The 23,368-nt window shown below is 33.3% G+C and overlaps 2 protein-coding genes across 2 annotated transcripts in view; both read left to right on the top strand.

The window, feature by feature from the left end:
• Positions 1-11,688, top strand: part of LOC142346160 (uncharacterized) — a 439,331-nt gene extending 427,643 nt beyond the window's left edge. The window contains exon 37 of the mRNA XM_075398669.1: positions 10,048-11,688. Coding sequence (XP_075254784.1) covers positions 10,048-11,665 — 1,618 coding nt within the window. The 3' untranslated portion in view covers positions 11,666-11,688. The remainder of the gene's footprint in view (positions 1-10,047) is intronic.
• A 2,787-nt stretch (positions 11,689-14,475) lies between these two features.
• The window catches only part of LOC142345279 (uncharacterized), a 32,731-nt gene continuing 23,838 nt past the window's right edge, over positions 14,476-23,368 (top strand). The window contains exons 1-4 of the mRNA XM_075397260.1: positions 14,476-14,796; positions 19,334-19,513; positions 19,956-20,810; positions 20,957-21,157. Of these exons, the coding sequence (XP_075253375.1) occupies positions 19,363-19,513; positions 19,956-20,810; positions 20,957-21,157 (1,207 nt within the window). The 5' untranslated portion in view covers positions 14,476-14,796; positions 19,334-19,362. The remainder of the gene's footprint in view (positions 14,797-19,333; positions 19,514-19,955; positions 20,811-20,956; positions 21,158-23,368) is intronic.

Below are 23,368 nucleotides of genomic sequence, written 5' to 3'. Positions count from 1 at the left end.
GGATAAAATTTAAGCTAATCATTTTATTTTTTTCTCAAAATTTTAATCAAAATTTTTTCCTGCAAAAAGAGATTACAAGAACACTGGGTTCCACCAATATAGACACGCTAACGATCAATGGTCTTCATTTAACTTCCATCTTTTGACGCATTTTTCAAGAGAAAACTGGTTGCTCGAATTTACCTGAAAAACACCTCAATTTACCCGAACTGTTCAGGCAAATTGATCTCACCTGAACTACACCTGAACTTGCCTGAAAATTACCTGAACATTACCTCAATTTCTCAGACGTCACTGGTTGAGCTTTTACATGAATTCACCTGAAAAATACCTAAAATGTCGAGATGATCAAAAATTTTCAGTTGTGGTTACCTGAAAAATTCAGCTATTTTTATCTGAAATTCAGGTTAACACACCTGAAAATTTGGGTCAAATATTCTCAGGTGAATTCAGGTAAAAAAACAGCGAGTGACACCTGAAAAGTTCAAGTAATTTTCTTCAGGTGAGAACAAGTTGCCTAAACAGAACAAGCAAATTCAGGTGTTTTTTTCTTGTAAATTTGAGCAACCAATTTACTCTTGAAGGAAGCGGTTAAAAAAGGAAGTTAACTGAACACCACTTATCCTTAGAGTGTCTAGTAGACTGGCGGAAGCCCGTGCTCCTGCAATCTACTTTTGCAGGAGAACGCTTTTAATTAAAAATATGGGAAAGAGTGATTAGCTTAACATTGATCCACTTAAAAATCACTTCGTTCACTATTTGTTTCTAAAGTGTTAACGTTTCTTCAAACCAATGTTTTATATTTTCACTGTGTCGGCTGTGCTTTGCAATTTTGATAAAGCCGAAAAAAACATTTTTAAGATGGAAACAACAGTAGAACTGAAGAGTGAGCAACTTCGATAACAGCATTAAGCGTAGCTTTGCGAAACTGAACAAGTGGCTGGGCACTATTTCATAAATTTTTTTGGGTCCCTAATTTCTGCAGAGACGTCATTTCGGAAAAATTTACCGAAAAATAAAAACAAGCTACCATTTGGTGAATAAAGTTCTGAGGCAGTGCTTCTGTGTGAAAAATTAGTCATTTCGAATTAAAGCAAATAACAATCTGAGTCTGAAAGATTTCAAAAAATTGGAAGTTAAATGAAGACCAGTTATCAATAGAATATTTAGATTGATTGAACCCAGTGCTCCTGTGATCTAATTTTGCACGAAAGAAATTTTTTGATTAAAAATATAAGAAAGATTGATTAGCTTAAAGTTTATCCACTTTAAAATCACTTCTTGCCTTGTTTGTTTGATTCTGAAATTTTAAAGGTTCTGCAAACTGTTTTTTTGAAATTTACTGTTTGTTACCTCTTCTGAAGCTCTGTTAAGTCGGGAGAAAGCAGTTTCTGAGCAAGCGACTACTGTAGGACTGAAGAAATAGAAAGTTTTATAATAACCTTATCCGTAACTTTCCCAAATTTAAAAACGGCTGGACATTGCTTGATAAATGAGTTAGTATCCGATAAAATTTGTAAGTTTTTGTCGTGATTTAGTTTTGCTGGAAAAACAACGTTTTATGTCTGAGTGCTCCTTATGTTTAAAAAAAACTATTCTTCAGTTGATTACACCTGAACTCGGCCAGGTAAAACTTTAGCTAAACTATAGTTCAGGTGTGTTTCAGGTGTTTTTACGCTTCGAATTCACCTGAACTTCCAATAACCCAAACACGGTGCAGTTAAATTTAATTGAACTCTTTTTAGAGTGTAGTTAGTTGAACTACCTTTAACAATCGCTTGTTTTTCTCTTCTCAACTTGAAAGAAAAGGCCTCCCCCGATTGAAATAATCGAAAAAATTGACTACAAAACTGGGCAACAGTCTAAGAGATTAGAGAAATATAGGAAAATTATTCTCTAAATTGGAGCACTATAAAAGTAATACCAGAATCAATTAGCTGTATACTCTAAGGACCTTTGATACCTATTGCACTGTTTCCAACTATTAAGTCTTTGTGCGTTGGCTTTGACCTCAAACATATTCAAGTGAATGAGTTGAATGAATTCTAAACTCAATTCAGTTGAAACAGAGAGTGTATTAAACCAAAAGTCAAACGTGAAAATGTGATCAAACTAAAAAAAAAACATCGTAGGACATGTCCTGAAGAACAATTCAAATAATTTAATTAATTTATTACCTGCAATTTTTTGATCCATTTTAAAAGTCAAATGAAAGCTGTTAGTAATAAGACTAAGCAATAAAAAAACACAGGAACAACAAAAACAAGCAAGACTAGGAACTCAACTTTTATTTTTTGAAAAGACAGGATCAACATCAAAAAGCAACTGCTGTGAGCTCAATCTTCCAACTATGTTCCCCTGTTTCTCATTAGCAACATGCCATTAAATGTCGATGAGTCCTCACTAATAATTTTAAATTATAAGACAAAAATAACCAAAAACCGCAATGAAACTCGCTAAAAATTTTAGAAAACACTTAGTATAAAAGTCATAGAAAGCAACAGCTATTGAAATAACAGTTACATCAATACATCAACTAACTGAGTCCTTAATGACCAACGTTTATATTTCTTATCAATGATATTAAATGATAAGACAGCAATAAGTACAACAAATACTAGCAAAATTAAAAAAAACCACAAAGAATTTTTTTCAAAAAAGCGAACAAGCGTATAAATCAAACGGCAATAGCTATGAACTGAATGGACTTGCTTTAATTGAAGCTTTTTTAGCAAACAATGAGACCTGTCAATAATGAGACTAAGAGTTAAGACGGCACAAATTAAAAGAAAAACTAAAAAAACTAAAACACAAATGAAAAGAAAAAACACAAAACTAAAAAAAATTCGATAATTATTATTGAAAACAATTAGTTTCAAAGTCATAGAAAGCACTAGCTTTGAACAAAAATATTTATATCGATAAACTTACCCCTATTAGCAGCATTAGAGACCTATCCCCAATGAAATTACACGATAAGACATCAAAAAGTACAAAAATAGTGGCAGTGCTCAAAAATTAACTCAAAATTTTTTGAGAAAAATTAGTGTCAAAGTCATGAAAACCACTAGCTATTAACTCGAACCACTAATTAAATTATTTTATTCCTCATGAGCAACCAATCAGATCTATCATTGATGATGCTAAGAGAGAAGACAACACATAATGTTTTTAAAAAAAGTGCAAACTCTAAAGTAATATTTCAAGACAACAAATAGCGGCAAAATCATAAAAAAATTTTTAGCTTCCCCTTAATGAATTCAAGCAAAGGCAAATAAGCACACTTAGAACACATATGTACCGTCTTGAAAGCACTGAAGGAGAGTAAACTCTGAAAACAAAAGTCAAATTGACGCAACTGAAAAAGAAAATTCATCTCAAAAACCGCCAAATTGTTCGAATATCAATTTCCCATAAAAGTATTTTGTTAAAAGTCACGCCACAAACCTACTCGCTCCCTTTATTATTGCAGTGCGACCAAAATCACCAATCTAATTTGACTTCTCACTGACGTGAAAAAGCTGAAAAAAGCGCGAACAGATCTTACAAAAAAATACTGCGCACCAATACAATTCAAATTCTTTGAATAGTAAGAAAACAGTTTAAAGAAAAGCCAACAAAAGTTCTGATCTAAAATTCAAAGAAGTTTCATTGTCAACGCAAAGAAAAACACGACAAAGAGTGAATTCTAAATGGATCAGAAGAACTTTTTGGAAAGCAGAAGTTAAAAAAGATAATTTGCTGCTTGTGAACAAAAGATCACTAGCAAAATCATCGTCTCGATTCGACTCCAAAAAAACGAGAGAGTGTTGGAACAGATCTAAATATAAAGACGGCGCCCCAATACAATTCAATTTCTTTGAACTGTGGAAAGCATAGAATCCAGAATCCACTTGAAATAGAACTTGACTTAAGTTTTGGTCAAATTATCCCATTCAAATTGAAACAACTAATAAAGGCAACAATTTAGAAGGGAAGAGCAACCATTGATAACGTTTTCTGGTTATTCCGAAGTTACAACTGTCAATTAATTATTAGCAATGGACTATCTGATACAGTTAGTTTTAATTTACCATCAAAGACAATTTGTTTGAAAAACCGACACAAACAGTCCACTCGTTGAAAGCAGGGAACCAAAAAGAAGAACTAAAATACCAAATGAGGTATAGAAAATTACTAACAATTTGGATTACCGAATTTTACAATACTTTCTTTTATTTGATAAGTACGAACAATTATCTTGGATAACCTCTTGAATTATCTTTGTTTGGTGACCAACTACTCAACGCTCAACAGTTAGAAGTAAAATTGAAGAACGAAAAAAAGTGAAGATGACTTGTATTTATTTCAGTAAGATCTGGTCTGCATAACATTCAAATGCCTCCCCTCAGCCACTAAAATCCGTGAAATAATTACCATAAACAATTTTATACAAAAAACAAGCTCGGAAAGCGCAAAAACACATATAGTATAGAAAAAAAATAAATCAGAGGGAAATCAGATGATCGAAGACAGGGAAAAAAAGATTAAAATTCCAAAGGTTGAAATTGGCAAATAATTTTTTTAAACAACAACTACTCACAAAAGAAACATTATAACGAAAAATTTATAAAGACACAGGAACAAATAATTCAAAAAATACTATAGATATGTGAAAGGGGATGAAAAAAATTCTAATATAGCAGAAAAATGAAGTTGCGAAGGTTAAAATAGAATAATTCTTTGCCGGTTTGAGAGTCGCAAAGTTAGTTCTGTTAGAATATTGGTGCCATTATCCAAATATTTTGGGGTTTCAGTTAGTGTAGAACAGTTTTCGTAAACTTTTTTATGCAAAAAACGCCCAATCAGAAAACAAATTGATGTAGTTGGCCAAATTTTTTTTCCAGATCAAGGATTTCTTCAAAATCAACCACCCTTGGTAGGAAACTACTCGTGCATAGAGTCTAAGAAAAAGTGTTTGTTGTAGCTTGCTGTGAAGAAAGCTAGACTTTCATATGGAAATTCGAGAATATTGCGATAAACGAAATTTATAAATGGGCATTTCTTGTGTCAAGGAATTATTCAAGTTCAAACAAACTTGGTATGCGGGATCCCTATAATGTAAAAAGCCTCAATCATAAAATAGTCACAAAGAGTGAATTCTAAATGGATCAGAAGAACTTTTTGGAAAGCAGAAGTTAAAAAAGATAATTTGCTGCTTGTGAACAAAAGATCACTAGCAAAATCATCGTCTCGATTCGACTCCAAAAAAACGAGAGAGTGTTGGAACAGATCTAAATATAAAGACGGCGCCCCAATACAATTCAATTTCTTTGAACTGTGGAAAGCATAGAATCCAGAATCCACTTGAAATAGAACTTGACTTAATTTTTGGTCAAATTATCCCATTCAAATTGAAACAACTAATAAAGGCAACAATTTAGAAGGGAAGAGCAACCATTGATAACGTTTTCTGGTTATTCCGAAGTTACAACTGTCAATTAATTATTAGCAATGGACTATCTGATACAGTTAGTTTTAATTTACCATCAAAGACAATTTGTTTGAAAAACCGACACAAACAGTCCACTCGTTGAAAGCAGGGAACCAAAAAGAAGAACTAAAATACCAAATGAGGTATAGAAAATTACTAACAATTTGGATTACCGAATTTTACAATACTTTCTTTTATTTGATAAGTACGAACAATTATCTTGGATAACCTCTTGAATTATCTTTGTTTGGTGACCAACTACTCAACGCTCAACAGTTAGAAGTAAAATTGAAGAACGAAAAAAAGTGAAGATGACTTGTATTTATTTCAGTAAGATCTGGTCTGCATAACATTCAAATGCCTCCCCTCAGCCACTAAAATCCGTGAAATAATTACCATAAACAATTTTATACAAAAAACAAGCTCGGAAAGCGCAAAAACACATATAGTATAGAAAAAAAATAAATCAGAGGGAAATCAGATGATCGAAGACAGGGAAAAAAAGATTAAAATTCCAAAGGTTGAAATTGGCAAATAATTTTTTTAAACAACAACTACTCACAAAAGAAACATTATAACGAAAAATTTATAAAGACACAGGAACAAATAATTCAAAAAATACTATAGATATGTGAAAGGGGATGAAAAAAATTCTAATATAGCAGAAAAATGAAGTTGCGAAGGTTAAAATAGAATAATTCTTTGCCGGTTTGAGAGTCGCAAAGTTAGTTCTGTTAGAATATTGGTGCCATTATCCAAATATTTTGGGGTTTCAGTTAGTGTAGAACAGTTTTCGTAAACTTTTTTATGCAAAAAACGCCCAATCAGAAAACAAATTGATGTAGTTGGCCAAATTTTTTTTCCAGATCAAGGATTTCTTCAAAATCAACCACCCTTGGTAGGAAACTACTCGTGCATAGAGTCTAAGAAAAAGTGTTTGTTGTAGCTTGCTGTGAAAAAAGCTAGACTTTCATATGGAAATTCGAGAATATTGCGATAAACGAAATTTATAAATGGGCATTTCTTGTGTCAAGGAATTATTCAAGTCCAAACAAACTTGGTATGCGAGATCCCTATAATGTAAAAAGCCTCAATCATAAAATAGTTTTGGTTTAACTTGCCCCGGAAAAAAATTAAATTTTCAAACTTAATTTTGGAGATTTTTATAAAATTTTATGTGGTTGAAGAATTATTCAATTACAACCAAGCTTGCTATTGGAGATCCTCAGTGTAAATTAAATGTCAATCAGCAAAAAAATTTTGGTTGTACTTGCCTAGAAAAAAATTGCTTTTTCAATGCTTTCGTTTGCCAATAAGCGAATAACAGAATTTTAAATTAGGTTTTTTATGAAATATCGTAGTTTAGAAAAACGTAAATAATGTAAATTCTATCCAAAAACTCAAAATTATGTGAGATCTACGCCAATAAACGCCAAAGATCTACGCTTAGAAATTTCAACTCACAATCAGCCGCTAATTACATTTGTTTAAGAGATTCTATCAATTTTGGTACTTTATGCGCGTGTCGTGACTGCTCAGAAACTAACGCCCATTGGGCTAAGCTGTCAACGCTAAAAATCGAAACTTTATTTACAGTTGGATGTGAATGTAATCCGTTTATGTGCAGTCTACGCTTGACGTGTAGAAAAGAAATCCTTGCTGTTTCTAAGCGTAAATCTTACATAATTTTGCGTATCTAAGCGTAGATCTTAAATAATCCTTCCAATTTTTTTGACCCAGGACTTAGGTTGGAAGCTTTTTGATTGCAGGCCAATTAATTGAAACAATTTTTTTCCTCACAAACGATTTCTCAGTAAGTACTTAAACACTAATGAATTTTTGGAAGTAGATTATAAAACTTACTGCAAACTCAAGAAAATTCGTGTTAAATTTACCTTTGTTGTATCACTTCTTCTTGATTTTAAGTTTACTTGGTCAAAGTAAGCTTACCTTAGCATGTTTTTGAAGAGCATAACAGACAATCTAATATTCCAAACAAAAGGCAGATTTTTTGCAAACAAAGACAGCTTTATTTTTTATTTTGGGTAAAGAGCATATCCTCAGTGGCAGAAGGAAGGAGTGCATATTTCCGCTGTATTTTTTATGTGTCATTAATTGGTAAGGTTAAGTAGCAACTAATTCTTATCCTTTTAATATTTTTGTATCCTCTTGTATTTATTTATTTTTTTCGATTTCGAAGTTTATTGCAACTTTCTGTTTTGGCTTTATTGAAACCTTTTCAACAGATTTTGGAATAGAAATAAAAAATCTCAAGCTTAAGAATTGAAAACAGTAACAGAGAAAAAAGAGCCTGGAAGTAAAATCCACTGTCTGTCTTTTGAATATTTGCTTTATTACGTTGTTACAAAGAAGTGTCCACTTTAATTTGTTTTTGTCTAAACATGTTTATTCAACAAACATTTTTTAAAAATAGAAAACTGACAATTTTATCATCTTAACGTAATCTTTAAAATAATCTAATTTCAGCCAATTTTTTTCTTTTTTTCTTTTCCCTCAAAGTTTTTGAAATCCTCCTTTTATGCATTCAAAAAAAATTGTATTTTGAAAATAAAAATTAAAGCCTCTAACAGCTACAAAAAAATGTTTCTTGTTTCTCGCTACGATGAGTAATCGAGTAATCAAAAAAAGAAAGATTGACTGAAGGAAGGCCGACCTTGCATGTATTTGTACACCCATTTTGAACAAAAATGTATGAATAATAAAGCGTATTAAAAAACTGTTGAGAAGGCGAGATGTGAAACATTCTTTTGAAATCACCGAATATTAATAAGTTAAAACTTACAAACCCTTTCAGACATTTTTGTCGCTATTGCATGTGCGTTTGATTAGCGAATTATAGGATTGTTATTTTTACGTACTCATACATACAATTGTTGAGAAAAAAAAGTCGAACAAAGACTCGCCAATTGTCAATTTCAATCAATCGGGAAATTTCTCTTCTAAGATTTAAAATTTCCGCTAAGTTGTTTTAGGGTTTTTTTCCCCAATATTGCTAATAATATTGATAAAATGCTATTTTGATGAAATGGTGGTTTGATCTGATTCACTTTAGAGGAATGTGATTGATATCACAATATTTTCGTAAGCTTTCGGCAATTTTGCTTAAATTATAATCAAATTGTTGACGATCGTGTTATGTGTTTGAACTTAACAGACAGGAAAAGTAACGTTGACTAAATTTTAGGCTAAATTTTCAGAATTCAGCCTTTTGAATCAAAAATAGCACCAAGTACGATTCCTTAGCCCATAGTGTTTTCATTTACAGGAAATGAAAACATAAAAGCTGCTGACACACTTTTCTGAATTTTTTTTTAAACTTGTTTCTTTTACGTTTTTTTCTGCTTTTTACATAGTATCGTCATGCTCAATTCTTTTTTAGTAAAATACAAGTTAGTTTTTAAATTTAGTTTTCCTATTCAGACTTTTCAATAGCTATTTCGACTTTGTTATCCAGCATTTTTTGTAGACTCCAATTAATGTTTGTTGTTTTGTGATTTTGTTGTTTGTCTTCTATTGTTAATGACAGATCTCATTAGCCGTCTAATTCGTAGTTATTCGATGTTCTAACTGGCTCAAATTCAAAGCAATACTTGTTTGCAAACAACAATTATTTTTCGAACAGAATTTGAATGTTTGAAAGTTTTCTGTTTAATCCACTTTTGGAAGACAATTAGGTTAAAATTGTGAGTGAGCCTCATTATTTATGTTATTGACTAAGACTTCATTTTCTGCATGTTCTTTACCGCATGAGATCACTATTCTTTGTCAGCCAAAATAATTAAAAACCAAAATCAATAATGAAATCTGGTACAATTCCCATTCTATTTTTGTTTGACATCAATGGTCTTTTAACTCTGCGCTAAATTTTTGATTTTAGATGATCGCAAGAGACTTTTTAGAGGCCGTAAGCTTAAACGAGAATAAGAAAATCAAATTGTCAAAAAAAGCACTTGACACGAAAGAAATGGTGAATTCAACCTAATTTGCACTCCTTGCTGTTCTGTTTCACTTATTTTTTTGAAAATTTTTTAAATTTGTAGTACGTCTTGCAAGAAGCCTATTCAGAGTGTTGTATTGCAGAATTTAGCAGTTTATTTTAAAATCGGGTATCAAAATCGCTGACAATTTTTACGTTGAAATTTTTGCGAGTCTTTAGAAGTGGCACCAGTAGATTTGTTTTGTCTTCAAATGATATATCTGTCAATGTTCGTTGCAATAATAGTTAATGCTTAGAGAACTTTGAAAGGTGGCAACTAGTTTTTTCAAAATTAGTAGAAATAGGGATAAAAATCTACAGAATTTGAATTTTGCATGCATTTTTAAGAAAGGCAAGTTTTGTTACCTTTTGTGATGCTTCTTATTGATTTGATGAGATCAACATTAATGAGTATTTCGAGTTGTTGTATGCCTAAAGTTTTGTTATAATGTATATCGGAACTCATTTTCTGTCTGAAAATTTGCTCTGTTGTCATCGAAGTTTTGAGCTATTTATTCGCTATTTTTCATTTCTCTAGAGGTGGTGCGGTCATGATCAATTTTTTCAAATTATTTAGAAAATCGACAATCAGGACGAAAAAAGAAGAGGTCAGTCCTAAAATTACAAAACGGAGGAAATCACAGAGCCCTAAAAGAAATAATAATAGCGAGCAAAATTCTGGAAGAAAAGATGCGAAAAATTCCTCTAAATCCAAAAATTCATCGACTGTTAATTGTGGTGAAACAATCTACAATGACGAGCAGGCCCCATACGCCGTAAACACAGTTCTGGCAAGTTTGTCATTAAATTCGAGGAATTTTGGTCTTGATTTAGCAGATATTTCTTCACAACTTGAAAGAATCAAAGAAGAGCAGGAACCGCTAGAAAATGAAAAAGAACAGCTGGCAGGATCCTCACTGAAGCAGAACTCACAGAAGCTTCATAGCCTATTACCGGTTTCCAAATCGCGTGAAAAATTTGAACGGTCGTTAAATTCGACATTACCAGTAGTGAGTAGCAACACAACCAACGATTTTTCTTCCCTTAGTTTTTCAAACACGGACCGAGAAAAAGATGAAGAAAAAACCATTTGCCTTTCGCCGCTTAATCATTTTGAAGTTCAAAATTTCAGTCCAAAAATGGAAGTTCGGAAGCTCAGTCCAAAAATAGAAATTCTTCCTCGGAGCATATCAACATCGAAGGAGAGAAACCTGCCACATTCAAGTTCAAATGACGCATTTTTGGGCAGTAATAACCAGATGAGTTTGTTAAGTGACAGCAAACGCCAAACCGCTTTAGAACCTAGAGTTATATTTTCAAGTCAACAAATTATTAATTCAGAGCTGAACTGCGGAGACACAAAAGTAGTTTCACCAGGACAAAATTTACCAAACAAATTCATTGGTTTTGAGCAGCGAGAGCTCAAATCACGCGGCAGCATAAACTCCACGAAGTTTATCCGAGGGTTTTCAAAATCAGTCGAGCAGAACCTAAACTGCAGTAACGTTTCCGATACAACCGGTTTTAGTACAACCATCTCTGCTTCCGTTGATTTACTGCCATTAAAACACGAAGGCAGTGAAAAAGAATTAGCTTCGCTGAACCAAATTGACGAAAAGTTACGCAATTGTTGCGAGAAAGCGGCAAATGTGTTCACAGTAAAGTGTGATACAGATTCGATGTTACAAAACTGTTATGTAAGAAATGACACCTCGTATTGCGTAGGAGGAGTGTTATGTAATTGCTTTCCTCAGATTGGCGCGCCGAGAGGAAGAAATAGTGAACAAGAAGATGAAATTGTAAATAGCCGAAGTTGTGTCAATTTGGTAGAAAACGAGGAAAAAGGCGAATCAAATATTTATAATGACAAAATCGATCAGAAAAAATGTACGATCGAGAACAAGAAGCCGGTATTATTTGTCGAAAATAAAAATCAATTTGGTGATACTGCAAATAACCAAATTTGTGATAAATTTCAGATGCTTGAAGAAAACAACGCATCAACAAGTTTTGTTTTGTGTAAAATGGAAAAAAGCTTAACTGGTCAGAATTCGATGATTGTGCCTAAGCTCGATTTTTCTGGCCTGGAAAGTGACTCTGATCAACTTGTGGCAGCGGAGTCAAATGTTCACTGGGACCTGCTGATAGGGAGGTGTTTCGCCTACAATAATATTTGTTTTTGGTTCTCACTTTAACTATTACACAATTGACCCTGGCGACAAACCAAAAGGTGGGTTAGATTGATACATTTTGGTACTCATTTAGTTTCAGTTTGAAAAAGTTATAAAAGCAGAACAATTCGTTCTCAAAAAATATAACAAAGGCACATAAATTTTTATTCCTCAGAATCGATCGAAAGAAAAACTTTTTCAGACCCTCCAGACAATTCTTTTCTCATCGCATGTTTTTTTAGATTAATGCTCAACATTTATCTTTCTTCTAACAATTCTTTCAAAATTTTTCTTATATTATAATCAAGGAGGCTGTTTACTACAATGAGATCATTAGTTAGCTATAATAACTTTGTGGTGTTTGCACATTCTTCATCAGACAAAATAGGTATCAAAATCTATTATCTGAAATCGACAGCAACCTGAAATTGTATTAAAAAAACACTAATACAATTATTCTTTCAATTGAAAAACAAATTGTTAGCTTTGCATGCTAGAATTTCAGGTTGCCGTCAAATTCAGATAACAGATTTTGATATCCATTTTTGTCTGATGAAAAATTTGTCGCTTACACCACTTAATAATATATCAAAAATGACTATGGAGGCCCTGGAATAGTTTTCAAGTTGTTTACAACAAAAACAGCATCTTTCATGGAAAAACAAAGCACAGTCAACAATGTTTAGTTTTTCTTGCAGAGAAAGAACCGTTTTCATTCGATACTTAAACCTTTCAAGAAAGGCATTAATGCCATAGAAAATGTGTTTCTTCAACAAAACTTCTTGCTTATCACAATCTATAAGATAATCAGTTGTAAGTGCAAACTAAATTGAAAGCAGAAGTTATAATGTGACCTTTTCTTATATCACTCATTCATTTCAACTGACTTTTTGTTGGGAAATAACTTATTATTTCTAAATTTTTTTGTGCACTAGCACCTAGTTTTGTTCAGTAACGCTGTCTGATTTGAAAAAAGTTGACAGTCTGATGAGAAAATTGTGAAATTCAAAATTTGTCACGATTTGTGGTCGAAACTTTGTCTTCCACCAAAATAGTTTTCGATATTTCACAAGAAGCAGATGACTAGCTTACTTTTTTAAACAGAAAGGTATCATAGGGTTGCAAGAAAAATTTGCGTCATGAAACGAAATTAATAATTTAAGTTTACTGTTTGTACAACTAAAATATTTCTAAGTCTCATTATGAGTTGCTGAAATTTATCATAATTTGTGTTTTGCCTGTAGTGTGAGATTGAAAATAGTTATTACCTAACTAATTAGCAAAATCTCTAAATTAATGATAAAGCAAAAAAAATTATTGAGCATGTTAAAAAAATCATTTATAAAATTGAGATATTGTTACGTCTCATCTATAAGAAGGTGTCAGGGCAATTTACCCAATTCCATTTTACCCAATGCCAACTTACCCAATTTACCTATTGTTGAAATTACCAGAACGGCTTTTTATCCCACTATGTAATTCAATGACACGTATGACTTGATATGAAACTATCACAATGGAACTTGGGATTAGCAGACTATATAATTAAAGGGCCCGTGGGACTTAATATAAAAATATCACAACCGAACATGGGATCAGCTGACTAGATAATTAAATGCCCATGGGACTTGATATGAAACTATCACAACCAAATATGGGATCATGTAGTCCACATAAACAATTTAAAACATCCTTATAAACGCGCCTGCTATATTGTAATCGGATAATTAAAGGAAAAGACCAAATAGCATTGGGTGAGCTGGTATTGGTAAAATGGCATTAGATAAAATGGCATTGCGTAAAATGGCAGGTTAGGTATAATTGTATTGGGTATGATGGCATCCGGAAAACTGGAATCGGGTAAATTGAAATGTATCCCAATAAGAATAATAGCTGCATTATTTTGATTTTTTTCTTTGTTTATTTTAAATGAAACTTTTTTCAGTGAGGCAGTATGTAAGCCAGGCAAAGATTGGTTTGTGATTCAGTTTCCTATTTAAATTCTGTTTCATTGTAAACCTGGCCTGTACATGTTATGTAAAAATTTTCACTGAATCCAAAAATAGCTTTAATCTGATTTATTGCTGCTTATCATTAAACGAACGCACGAAATTCGATCATAGAAAAGTTTGAACACACGAGAGTCTGATCAGAGGCTAGATTGAGTGCAGATAAATTTTGTCAACAAATATTCTTTTAATTTAAATGTTTGTTTAAGTAGCACAAACGCAGGATAGTTTGCACAGTGGTTTGTAAATGGTTTGAACCAGGGTCGCACGAAAGTCTGGTCAATTGTCTGTAACTTGTATGATCGGAAGTAACTGTGGTCTTAGTAACTGGTCATACAAGTTACAGACGTCTTGTAATCTCAGGTCATTGCGTCCTCCCTACATATGTATTTATTTTGATGACACAGATTTTCTATCATTTGTTTTAGTAACTCTAGCACTGCTAGTTCCAAAACCGGAATGAAAAGAGGAAGAAAAAAACCTCTAGGAAAAATTAAACTGGAAAAACATGAAAGTCCGTTTTAACTTGACCCACCAAATTTTCGACATCATACAGGTTTAGACCTTCGATCGTACAAGTTACAGACCATTGACCAGACTTTCGTGCGACCCTGGTTCAAACCATTTACAAACCACTGTGCGAACTATCCCCTGCGTTTGTGCTACTTAAACGAAAAATTTACTTAAATAGAATATTTGTTGACACAAAATTTGGAGCACGATATTCTGCTCAGAGGTCACTTTTGTCTCAAGCATTTTAATGCATGTTTTATCGTTTGAAATTCAGAAAAAAAAATGAATTAGTGCGACACATTTCTCCCTTAATAGCTGTCAATTCTCCAAAAACCAACAATCCCACATTAGCTGAGCTTGCTGTTCCAAAGCTTGATGTCTTTGAGGAAACAAAATCAATAAACAGCATTGTCCTATCATTGAATGATTTAACAGTTCATTCTAGCAACCCGTGGGATTACAAGACGACTCCAAATACGTTCACGGTTATCGATAACAGCGTAAATTTTAACATTAACCACGCCAAAAGTCAAAAAGCGAGGAATTTTGGAAATATTAAAGGGTTCTTGCAGAGGTATTCGAAATCTAACTCGTTGAAATTTGTCAGACGGATCTCTGTAGAAGATGGTTCAGGTTCGAAAAAGTTTCTGTTCTCTTTTCAAATTTAATATGTAGGCTGCCGAACTTTTTTGGTAACAATTGTTCAATAGATATAATATTACCAGTTGTAGTCATAAGTTTTAAGTTCGACTAAATCTGCGTCATGCGTCAATTTTAGCTATTATTTAACACAATTTTCAAAAGTTACTTTTGCTGTTCTTTTTTCTCAGAGTACAGCTTCCCTAGTTGAGGTCTAGACTTTATGAAAAATACCGTGTTCGACCGAAACGGTCCATTAAAAGACCATGGTCAACCAAGATGGACTATAAAAGAAAACTTTGCAGTTGTTTTGACTAGATCCCCAGCTTTAGCTATATTCAGAATTGGCCAACCTAGATAATGTATAAACCAAAAATAAACTTCTGGACAATGTATTTTGGTTGAGGAACACCTCAACCAAGTTTTGACTCAAAATATAGAGAAATTATTACGGTCGAGGTAAGTCTTGTCATGTTTCAAAGCACAGTCTTTTCATGGGTCTTTTTGGAAAACAAAGGGCGCTGTAGGGTTTCAATATTGCAAAAAAGCTGTTCCCACAATCGAACTTGATAAAAATTGAGATCTCGAATTTGTGAATGATTAAAAAGGAAGAAATATTGTCTCTTTTCAATTCAAATACATTTCTCTTTTTTTGTTTTAAGTATTGACGATAATTTTTGTTTTGTTTTATTTCAGTTTTTTATTATTTATTTTAGTATCTCTGGCAATGCCTGTCTCAAACACGAATTGAAAATAAAGAGAATTTTAAACGTCATTTTTTAACTTGAATCGTGAAATTTTCTGATAATTGATTGAATACTTCATCTCGGCCAAACACCAAATGTGATCGGGTATAGACTCCTGAAGCGACTTTTTGATAGAAACTTTAACGCATCAAAAGACCCAGCTTTTACTAATGTAAAAAATGGTTTATTAAATTGACCCATGAAAAGACCGTGTATTGACGCATGAAACGAGTTTTTTTTCACAAATTGACCCCCTAGAAAGACCCATGAATGACACATGTTTTGACACATGAAATGAATTTTGTTTCATAAACTGACCCATGAAAAGACCGTGTATGAACATTTAAAAAAATTATTTAATAAATTGACCTATGGAAAGAAAGTGTATTGACGAATAAAATATTCTTTTCAATAAACTGATCCATGAAAAGACCGTGTGTTCAAGCAAAAAATGAATTTTGTTTCGCAGATTGACCTATGAAAGGACCGTGTATTGACGCATGAAACAAATTTTGTTTTTTTTTAAATTGACCCATGAAAAGACTGTGTATCTACGCATGAAATGAATTTTGTTTCATATGAATTGACCCATGAAAAGACCTGGAATGAACATATAAGTAAAATTCATTTCATAAATTGACCAATGAGAAGACCGTGTATTTACGCATTAGAAAATTGTTTTATAAATCGGCCCATGAAGACTTTGCGTTTTGGCGCAAGAAATAAATTTTTTTCGTAAAATGGCCCATGAAAAGACCGCGTTTTGACACAAGAAAGGAATTTTGTTTCAGAAATTGACCCATAAAAAGACTGTGTTTTGACACATGAAATGGTTTTTTTTCGTAAATTGACACATGAATAGACCGTGCATGAACATACAAAAAAAATTGTTGTGATAAATTGAAATATAGAAAGTGTATTGACGCATCAGATAACTTTTTTTCAATAATCTGATCCATGAAAAAACCGTGTATTTAAGTAAGAAACGAACTTGTTTCATAAATTGACCAAAGAAAAAACTGTGTATTGAAACAAGACAGATATTTTGTTATAAATTGACCCATGAATAGATCCTGTATTTAGGCATATAAAACTTGTTTCATATATTGACCCATGAAATTGTTGTGTTTATGGCGGAAGAAATTAAGTTTTTTCATAAATTGACCCACAAAAAGACCGTGTTTTGACCCATGAAGGATTTTTTTCAAAAATTGACTGATTAAAGGACCCTTTATTGACACATGAAAATCAAATTGTTTCATAAATTGACCCATGAAAAGACCGTGTATTTAAGCAAGAAATGAATTTTATTTCATTAATTGACCTATGAAAAGACCGTGTATTGACGCATGAAAAAAACTTTTGTTTTATAAATTGACCCATGAAAAGACCATGTATTTAGGCATAAATTTTTTTTGCATAAATTGACCCATGAAAACGTTGCGTTTTGGCGCAAGAAATTAGTTTTTTTCATTAATTGACCCATGAAAAGACCGTGCTTTGATACATGAAAGGAATTTTGTTTCATAAAATGGCCGATAGAAAGACCCTGTATTGTCACATTAAAAAAATTTTTTTTCATAAATTGACCATGAATAGACTGTGTATGAACATATAAAAAATTATTTCCGAAATTGACCTATGGAAAGAAAATCTATTGACGAATGAAATATTCTTTTCAAAAAACTGATCCATAAAAAGACCGCGTATTCAAGCAAAAAAAATAAAATTTTGTTTCATAAATTGACCGATGAAAAGACCGTGTATTGACGCATGAAACGAATTTTGTTTTTTAAATTGACTCGTCAAAAGACCGTGTATTGACGCATGAAATTAATTTGGTTTGATAAATTGACTCATGAAACCGAAATGATTTTTTCTGGGCTAGAATAGTGTACGATAACACTATGCCTTGACCTGTGAAACGAGTGAGTTGACTGTTTTCTCCTATTAAAAGACTGTTTAGGGTCTCAATAAAATTTCTTGCTTTGACTTTAGATATGTGGTCGGCCTTGTAATTTGGACCATTATCATCCACCCAGGGCTGTTTGGGTTTTTTCATAAAGCCTAGATCTCCACTAGAGCTAAATTCGTCAGGCTAAAATTCGTTTTAATAACGATAATTTAAAATGACAATTTTAATTAGGAGGCGATGCGCTCGTAAACCTCCAGGAAGAAATACGTTGATTTTAGACGTCCTTTGTGATTTTTTCTTATAACATATGCAATTTTTTTAGCGCGAATTTGCTTTTACTGCATCTTTTCACGCGATGAGGCAAACCCTTAGCTAACTGGTAATTGCAAACGTAATGTTCAAAATAAGAAAATAGAAACTTATTCACCTGAAAGGGTCTACAATCAGTTTCGACGATGCTTCAGAAAGGGCAAAATTTTTATCGTGTAAGATCTTATAAGACATTTTTTAGTGATTTCAATATAACCGTATAAAGTAGTCAAGTTCGTATGAAAGTTAAAAAATTTTCAGTCAACTAACCAATTCTGAAAAAAAAATGTTGTTTGATTCTATGTTGGCGGCATTTTTATTCTGGTGTTAACTAGGTACTATGGCTAAACTTAGCAGTCCAATATAGTTTCGGTATTTGAAGAAAACCTTCGACCTAGTTTGATAATCACCGCCTCAGAGAAAGCCCCTAATGTTCGAATAACTTTTTTACAATATCTTATAAGTCTCAAAAGAGAATATAAGATATAAGATAATTTTCTTTTTGTTGCTCTGACGCTCAAGTGTTGCAGGCTGACATTGGCTACTGCTTTATTTTAACTCTTAATTGTCTCCAATGTGAGGCACATAAGGTTCTAATAAGATCTTACACGTTAAACTTTCTTTTTAAGCATCTTATCGATCTCACACGATGATAATTCCGCTGACAAAAAGGAATTTTTATCGTGTACGGTCTTAACGGTCTTATGAGATGGGCGTTTTTTCGTGTAAGATCTGATAAGATGCTTGCCTAGAAATTGTTTAAGATCTGACAAATTGTCTTATAAGATCGTGTAAAGGGATGCATCTTAGTTCTTATAAGACAATTTTGTAAGAAATTTGTCAGATCTTAAAAGATAAAAGTTCCAGATTCACTGGGGCGTTTATGGACGCATGAAATGATTTTCTTTTAATAATTTGACCCACAAAAAGACCGTGTTTTGACGCATGAAATGAATTTCGTTTGATAAATTGACCCGTGAAAAGACCGTGTATTGACGCATGAAATAAATTTTGTTTGATAAATTGACCCATGAAAAGACCGTGAATTGACGCATGAAATAAATTTTGTTTGATAAATTGACCCATGAACCCGAAATTTTTTTCTCGGTTAGAATAGTCTATGATAACACTATGCCTTGACCTGTGAAACGAGTGAGCTTGACTGTTTTCTCCTATGAAAAGACGGTTTATGGACCCAATAAAATAGTTTAAATATGTGGTCGGCCGTGTAATTTGGGCCATTATCGTCCACCCTTGGCTGTTTCGGTCTTTTCATAAAGTCTAGATCTCGACTAGGGCTAAATTCGTCAGGCTAAAATTCTTTTTAATAACGATTAATTAAAATGACAATTTTAATTAAGAGGCGATGCGCTCGTAGGTCTCCAAGAAGAAATACGTTGATTTTAGACGTCCTTTGTAATTTGTTCTTATAACATGCAATTTTTTTTAGCGCCAGTTCGCTTTTACTGCATCTTTTCACATGATGAGGCAAATCCTTAGCTAACTGGTAACTGAAAACATAATTTTCAAAATAAAAAACAGAAACCTATTCACCTGAAAGGCTCTACAATAAGTTTCGACGATGCTTCGATGCTGAGACCACTGACCCTAGCCAGTTGGTCGCAACTAGCTAAGCCCAATTCTGGATATCAGGGTGATGACATTCTATCCTATTACAACGAGGTCAAAGTTGAGAAGGCGGTCGAGTTGAAGTTCTGCTCAAAGTTTCGACTCGCTAAACGTAAGACAAGTTTCGGGTTTCTATAGACTCAAGTTTTTGCCGATGTTTGCTAAATTATGAAAAATATTTGTATATGAATGAGATCAAAAATGTATCTCAACTCCATTTTTATCTAGTACATGCAGCCCCCGGAAATGGAACTATCTTGTGCGATAGAGTGCGAGTAATTCTGCAACTTTTCTCAAATTTTGCGGCGAAATAAGGAAGATAATGAAGAATTAAGAGCTAAAAATGTGCTTGTGGTTCGATCCGTGTAGGTTTGGCATTTACAAAACACGTTAGCCAGAAGAAGAAACGTGATAATAGCGTAATTAAAATTAATTTTAATTTAACAATTCCAGGAAACCCGATTATAGGAACCCTATTACACGGCACCAATTCCGCACTCTTTTCCCCAACAATTTTTGTCACTGTGGTGATCATGGTAAAAATTTCATTTCAGAGCGCAGTCGAATTGACAAGCAGACTTCAGCTAATAGAACTAAGCGAAAAATCAGATACATTCGCAACATAGTCACAATACCCGCAAACAAAACAGCATTCGAAAATAAAGCGAAAAAGAAAACAAGCGACAAACTTGGAAATGAATTCCACGTCGAAGAAGATGTGCGGAAAGTTACAAAAAGTCCAGCAATCGATCAGCATTCAGCCAGAAGCAATGTGGTACAAAACGAAAGAGCGCAAAAAACGAAGGTCAAAAACTCAAAGGTCAAAACAACTATTGGCGAAAAAGATCCACAAAAGAACGATGAGAAACAAGTCTTAGGAAATAATAACTCGATTAAATTAAGCTCGAAAGTCAAAGCAGTTTCTTCTCAATCAGTGACATATGTTACCAATCAGGTTAATTCGTATAAACTTGAAACTGAAAAGGTTTCCAAAAAATCGCAGACGACGCTGAACGCCAAACCCTCATCCAACTTGAAAATACCGGTGCTCTCCAAAAATTTACGACTTAAAAAACAAACTCAAGCTCGGAGTTTAAAACCGAAAAATTGTGAAACAACCAAATATGCTGTGCCCAAAAAGAGCCCAGCCACCAGCGCACGCGTGACCAATAAAAGTGCAATGTCAAACAGGTCAAATCCGAAAACGTCTTCAAGGTCAACCAGGTCAATCAAAGAAGTTGGCAGTGCATCTAGCCGAATTTCATCAAGTCGAGCGTCTTGCAAAGGTGACGCGAGCTTGAGGTCAAACAATTCAAGAAACTCTGGAGCATCTAAGACAGTTCGAAAACATAGAGGTCAAAAAGTTAACAAAGCGGCAAACAGCGCAGGAAGAACACCTGGTCGGAAAGGTAACTGTTTTCCAACATAGACCTCGTGAGAATTTGGAAAAATCCCATCCTGTTTGTAATGCAATTATTTCGAACGTATTTCACTATTAATCTTCTAACATTATAGTCCAGACAATGTATGCAGCTGAACTGATTTCCATCTTTAGTGATGTCACCACCGCCCGTGTCATCCGGTGACAGCAGCAAAAAGAGGGTCAATTTTGAAACCAGGGCCAAAGACGGCACACCTTCGAGACCCAAGGGTCCTCGACCATGGAAAAATGGTGCTGAATCTTTGCTGAAAAATGCTTCGTCTAATAATGCACTCCATTTGAGCGGATGCCCCAACCCTGTGAAACCTACCAAAGGTAGGTGGCCTCATGATCTATCACCCATAAAAAGAAAACTGAACAGATCTTTTCGACAATAGAATCAGGATAGTTTTCCTGATTTCTTCGAAAGCAAAAAATTTGCAAAATTGTGCAAAAAAGAAATGGGCAATATGAATAAACATACGGCTCGTGAGAGTCTCTGTGTGGTACATAATGATCCAAAATAAGTCTCAAATTTGCAAAAAAGTTTTATTTGTATTGAGAGAAAATCTTGCGAAAAATTCAGCTATATATCTTCAGGAGAAACTTTGAGAACGCATTACGTGGCCAATGTTGGATCTCTCAAGTAACTTAACTTGATTTTGTTACCGTTTTCGTGACCAGGTTTTAAGATTAGTGTTATAAGCGTGGTTGGAAACTAGGTACAGTGAGCAATTTTAGTTCGAAGTTTTTCACGTTTTCCATGTTTGAATATATCTGAAACTAGTTTCCACGATGAGTAACGCATTTCCACATGCAATATCGAATAACTAAGACAGCGACTAGGATATTGTCAATAAGACCAATGAAAGATAGCCTAAAATGTAATAAATTTCTGAAATTTCCCGTTTGATACTAATTGTCGAGTAGAAAAGCAAATAGCAGCTTTGTAATAACCCATATGAGACCAATTAAGTCTGTGAATTTGGTCTAAAGTAATTGATAGCCGCCGTTAGCCTCTCACTTCCGACTTAATTCACTCAGTGTTTCAACTGAATGGATTTTAAATTCTTTCAAGCATTGAATTACGCAATATAGTGAATATGGTCAAAGTCAAAAGAGCAAAATCAAAAGGGACGGGATAAACCGATAAAGTCCGGTCATTAAGTCATTGCTAATTAGGTTATCAAAGTTCATTAGAGTGTTTGATAGCTGATATAGGTATTAAGCTTATTAGCTTTCAATTTAGAATCCAACTGAAACTGCTCACCAAATTATGTCACTTTTTGAAACTGAAAAAAATCATAAGATTGTCTCTTCTTTTTTCATTTTCTGTCTCAATCCTGATGTGAATTAAGCGCGTAAACGGCGGCTATTTTCCATCAATCTGCCGGCTATGTTTATTAATAAATTTTGGAAATTAAAAGTTTAGGCTAATGCTCAAAATCGCGGAAAAGGGTAACTTATTTCAACATGGAAAATGATTTCCCAAAAAGAAAAATGGTTTCTAAATATTGACACTCGTTTCCACAAAACAGATAGTTTCCACAAAATTTTTGAAAATTGCATTTTCGGAATTTGGCCATAATTTAAGAACGCACGTCTGAATGTTCCGAAACGTCAATAGGATGCAGTTTACCAGGTATCTCTAGGCGACTTCATGAAAGGAACTGCTTGACAACAACGTTTTTTTAATGTCAATTACACATCTTTGAACTGCCCAGTCAAAAACCAGTGCTTATCGTGCAAAATCACTTTCATAAGATTCTTTCATTCAGTATTTATTTTGCAAGATCTCACAAAAACCGTTAATCTTGCAAGATAAAATTTTGAAAGCTTTACTTGCAAAAATCTTATATTGCAAGAATGTTCTGCAAGATAACCGCTCAACGAACTTCACCACAGATTTTATATAAATATACACTTTTTAAATAATATGAGCCTTTAATTTATAATAGAGAGCACCTTTAACTATGTTTACCCGTGATGTAAGATGGAGAAACCTTAGAAAATAATTGCGTTCGCTTTCGTAAGTCTAGCTGTGTACCATGGATGACATTCTACTAGAATACTAGAAAACAAAAAGTTTGAAATGACTTGATAAAATGCCTTCCAGCTAATTATTTATTTGCTGCTGAGTAACTTATTATCCGTGAAAATGGAAGAGATAAAAATGACTAAGGCAGCTAAAGTATCTTTTGTAACTGCTCGCAATTTAAAGGATACTGACCAAAAACAGTATGATCTGAAATGGGTGTATTGAGAAGAAACCTGGGGCGCAGTATTCGCTTATAAGAAGTGTCTTCCAATCTATGACAATCGAACTAATTTTTTTGGGTAGACATTAGTCCGCTAGTCCGAAGAGTGATCTAGTATTTCCGATTTATGCATATATTACATTGCTACATTTCCTTACTGAAAAATAAACAAACAGAATTGTTGTATGTGGTAAACTCTGACAATCAAATTTTTTCTGATTAAATGACATGTTTTCATGGCCCATCAATGAACGCTAAACCAAAATATTTGCTAAGAATTACAATAGCT

The sequence above is a fragment of the Convolutriloba macropyga genome, chromosome 9, assembly GCF_964194025.1.
Source record: "Convolutriloba macropyga chromosome 9, txConMacr16.3, whole genome shotgun sequence".
NCBI classification, from domain to species: domain Eukaryota; kingdom Metazoa; phylum Xenacoelomorpha; order Acoela; family Convolutidae; genus Convolutriloba; species Convolutriloba macropyga.
The sequence above is the reverse complement of the archived record's forward strand: the minus strand, read 5'-3'. Positions and strand labels throughout refer to the sequence as shown.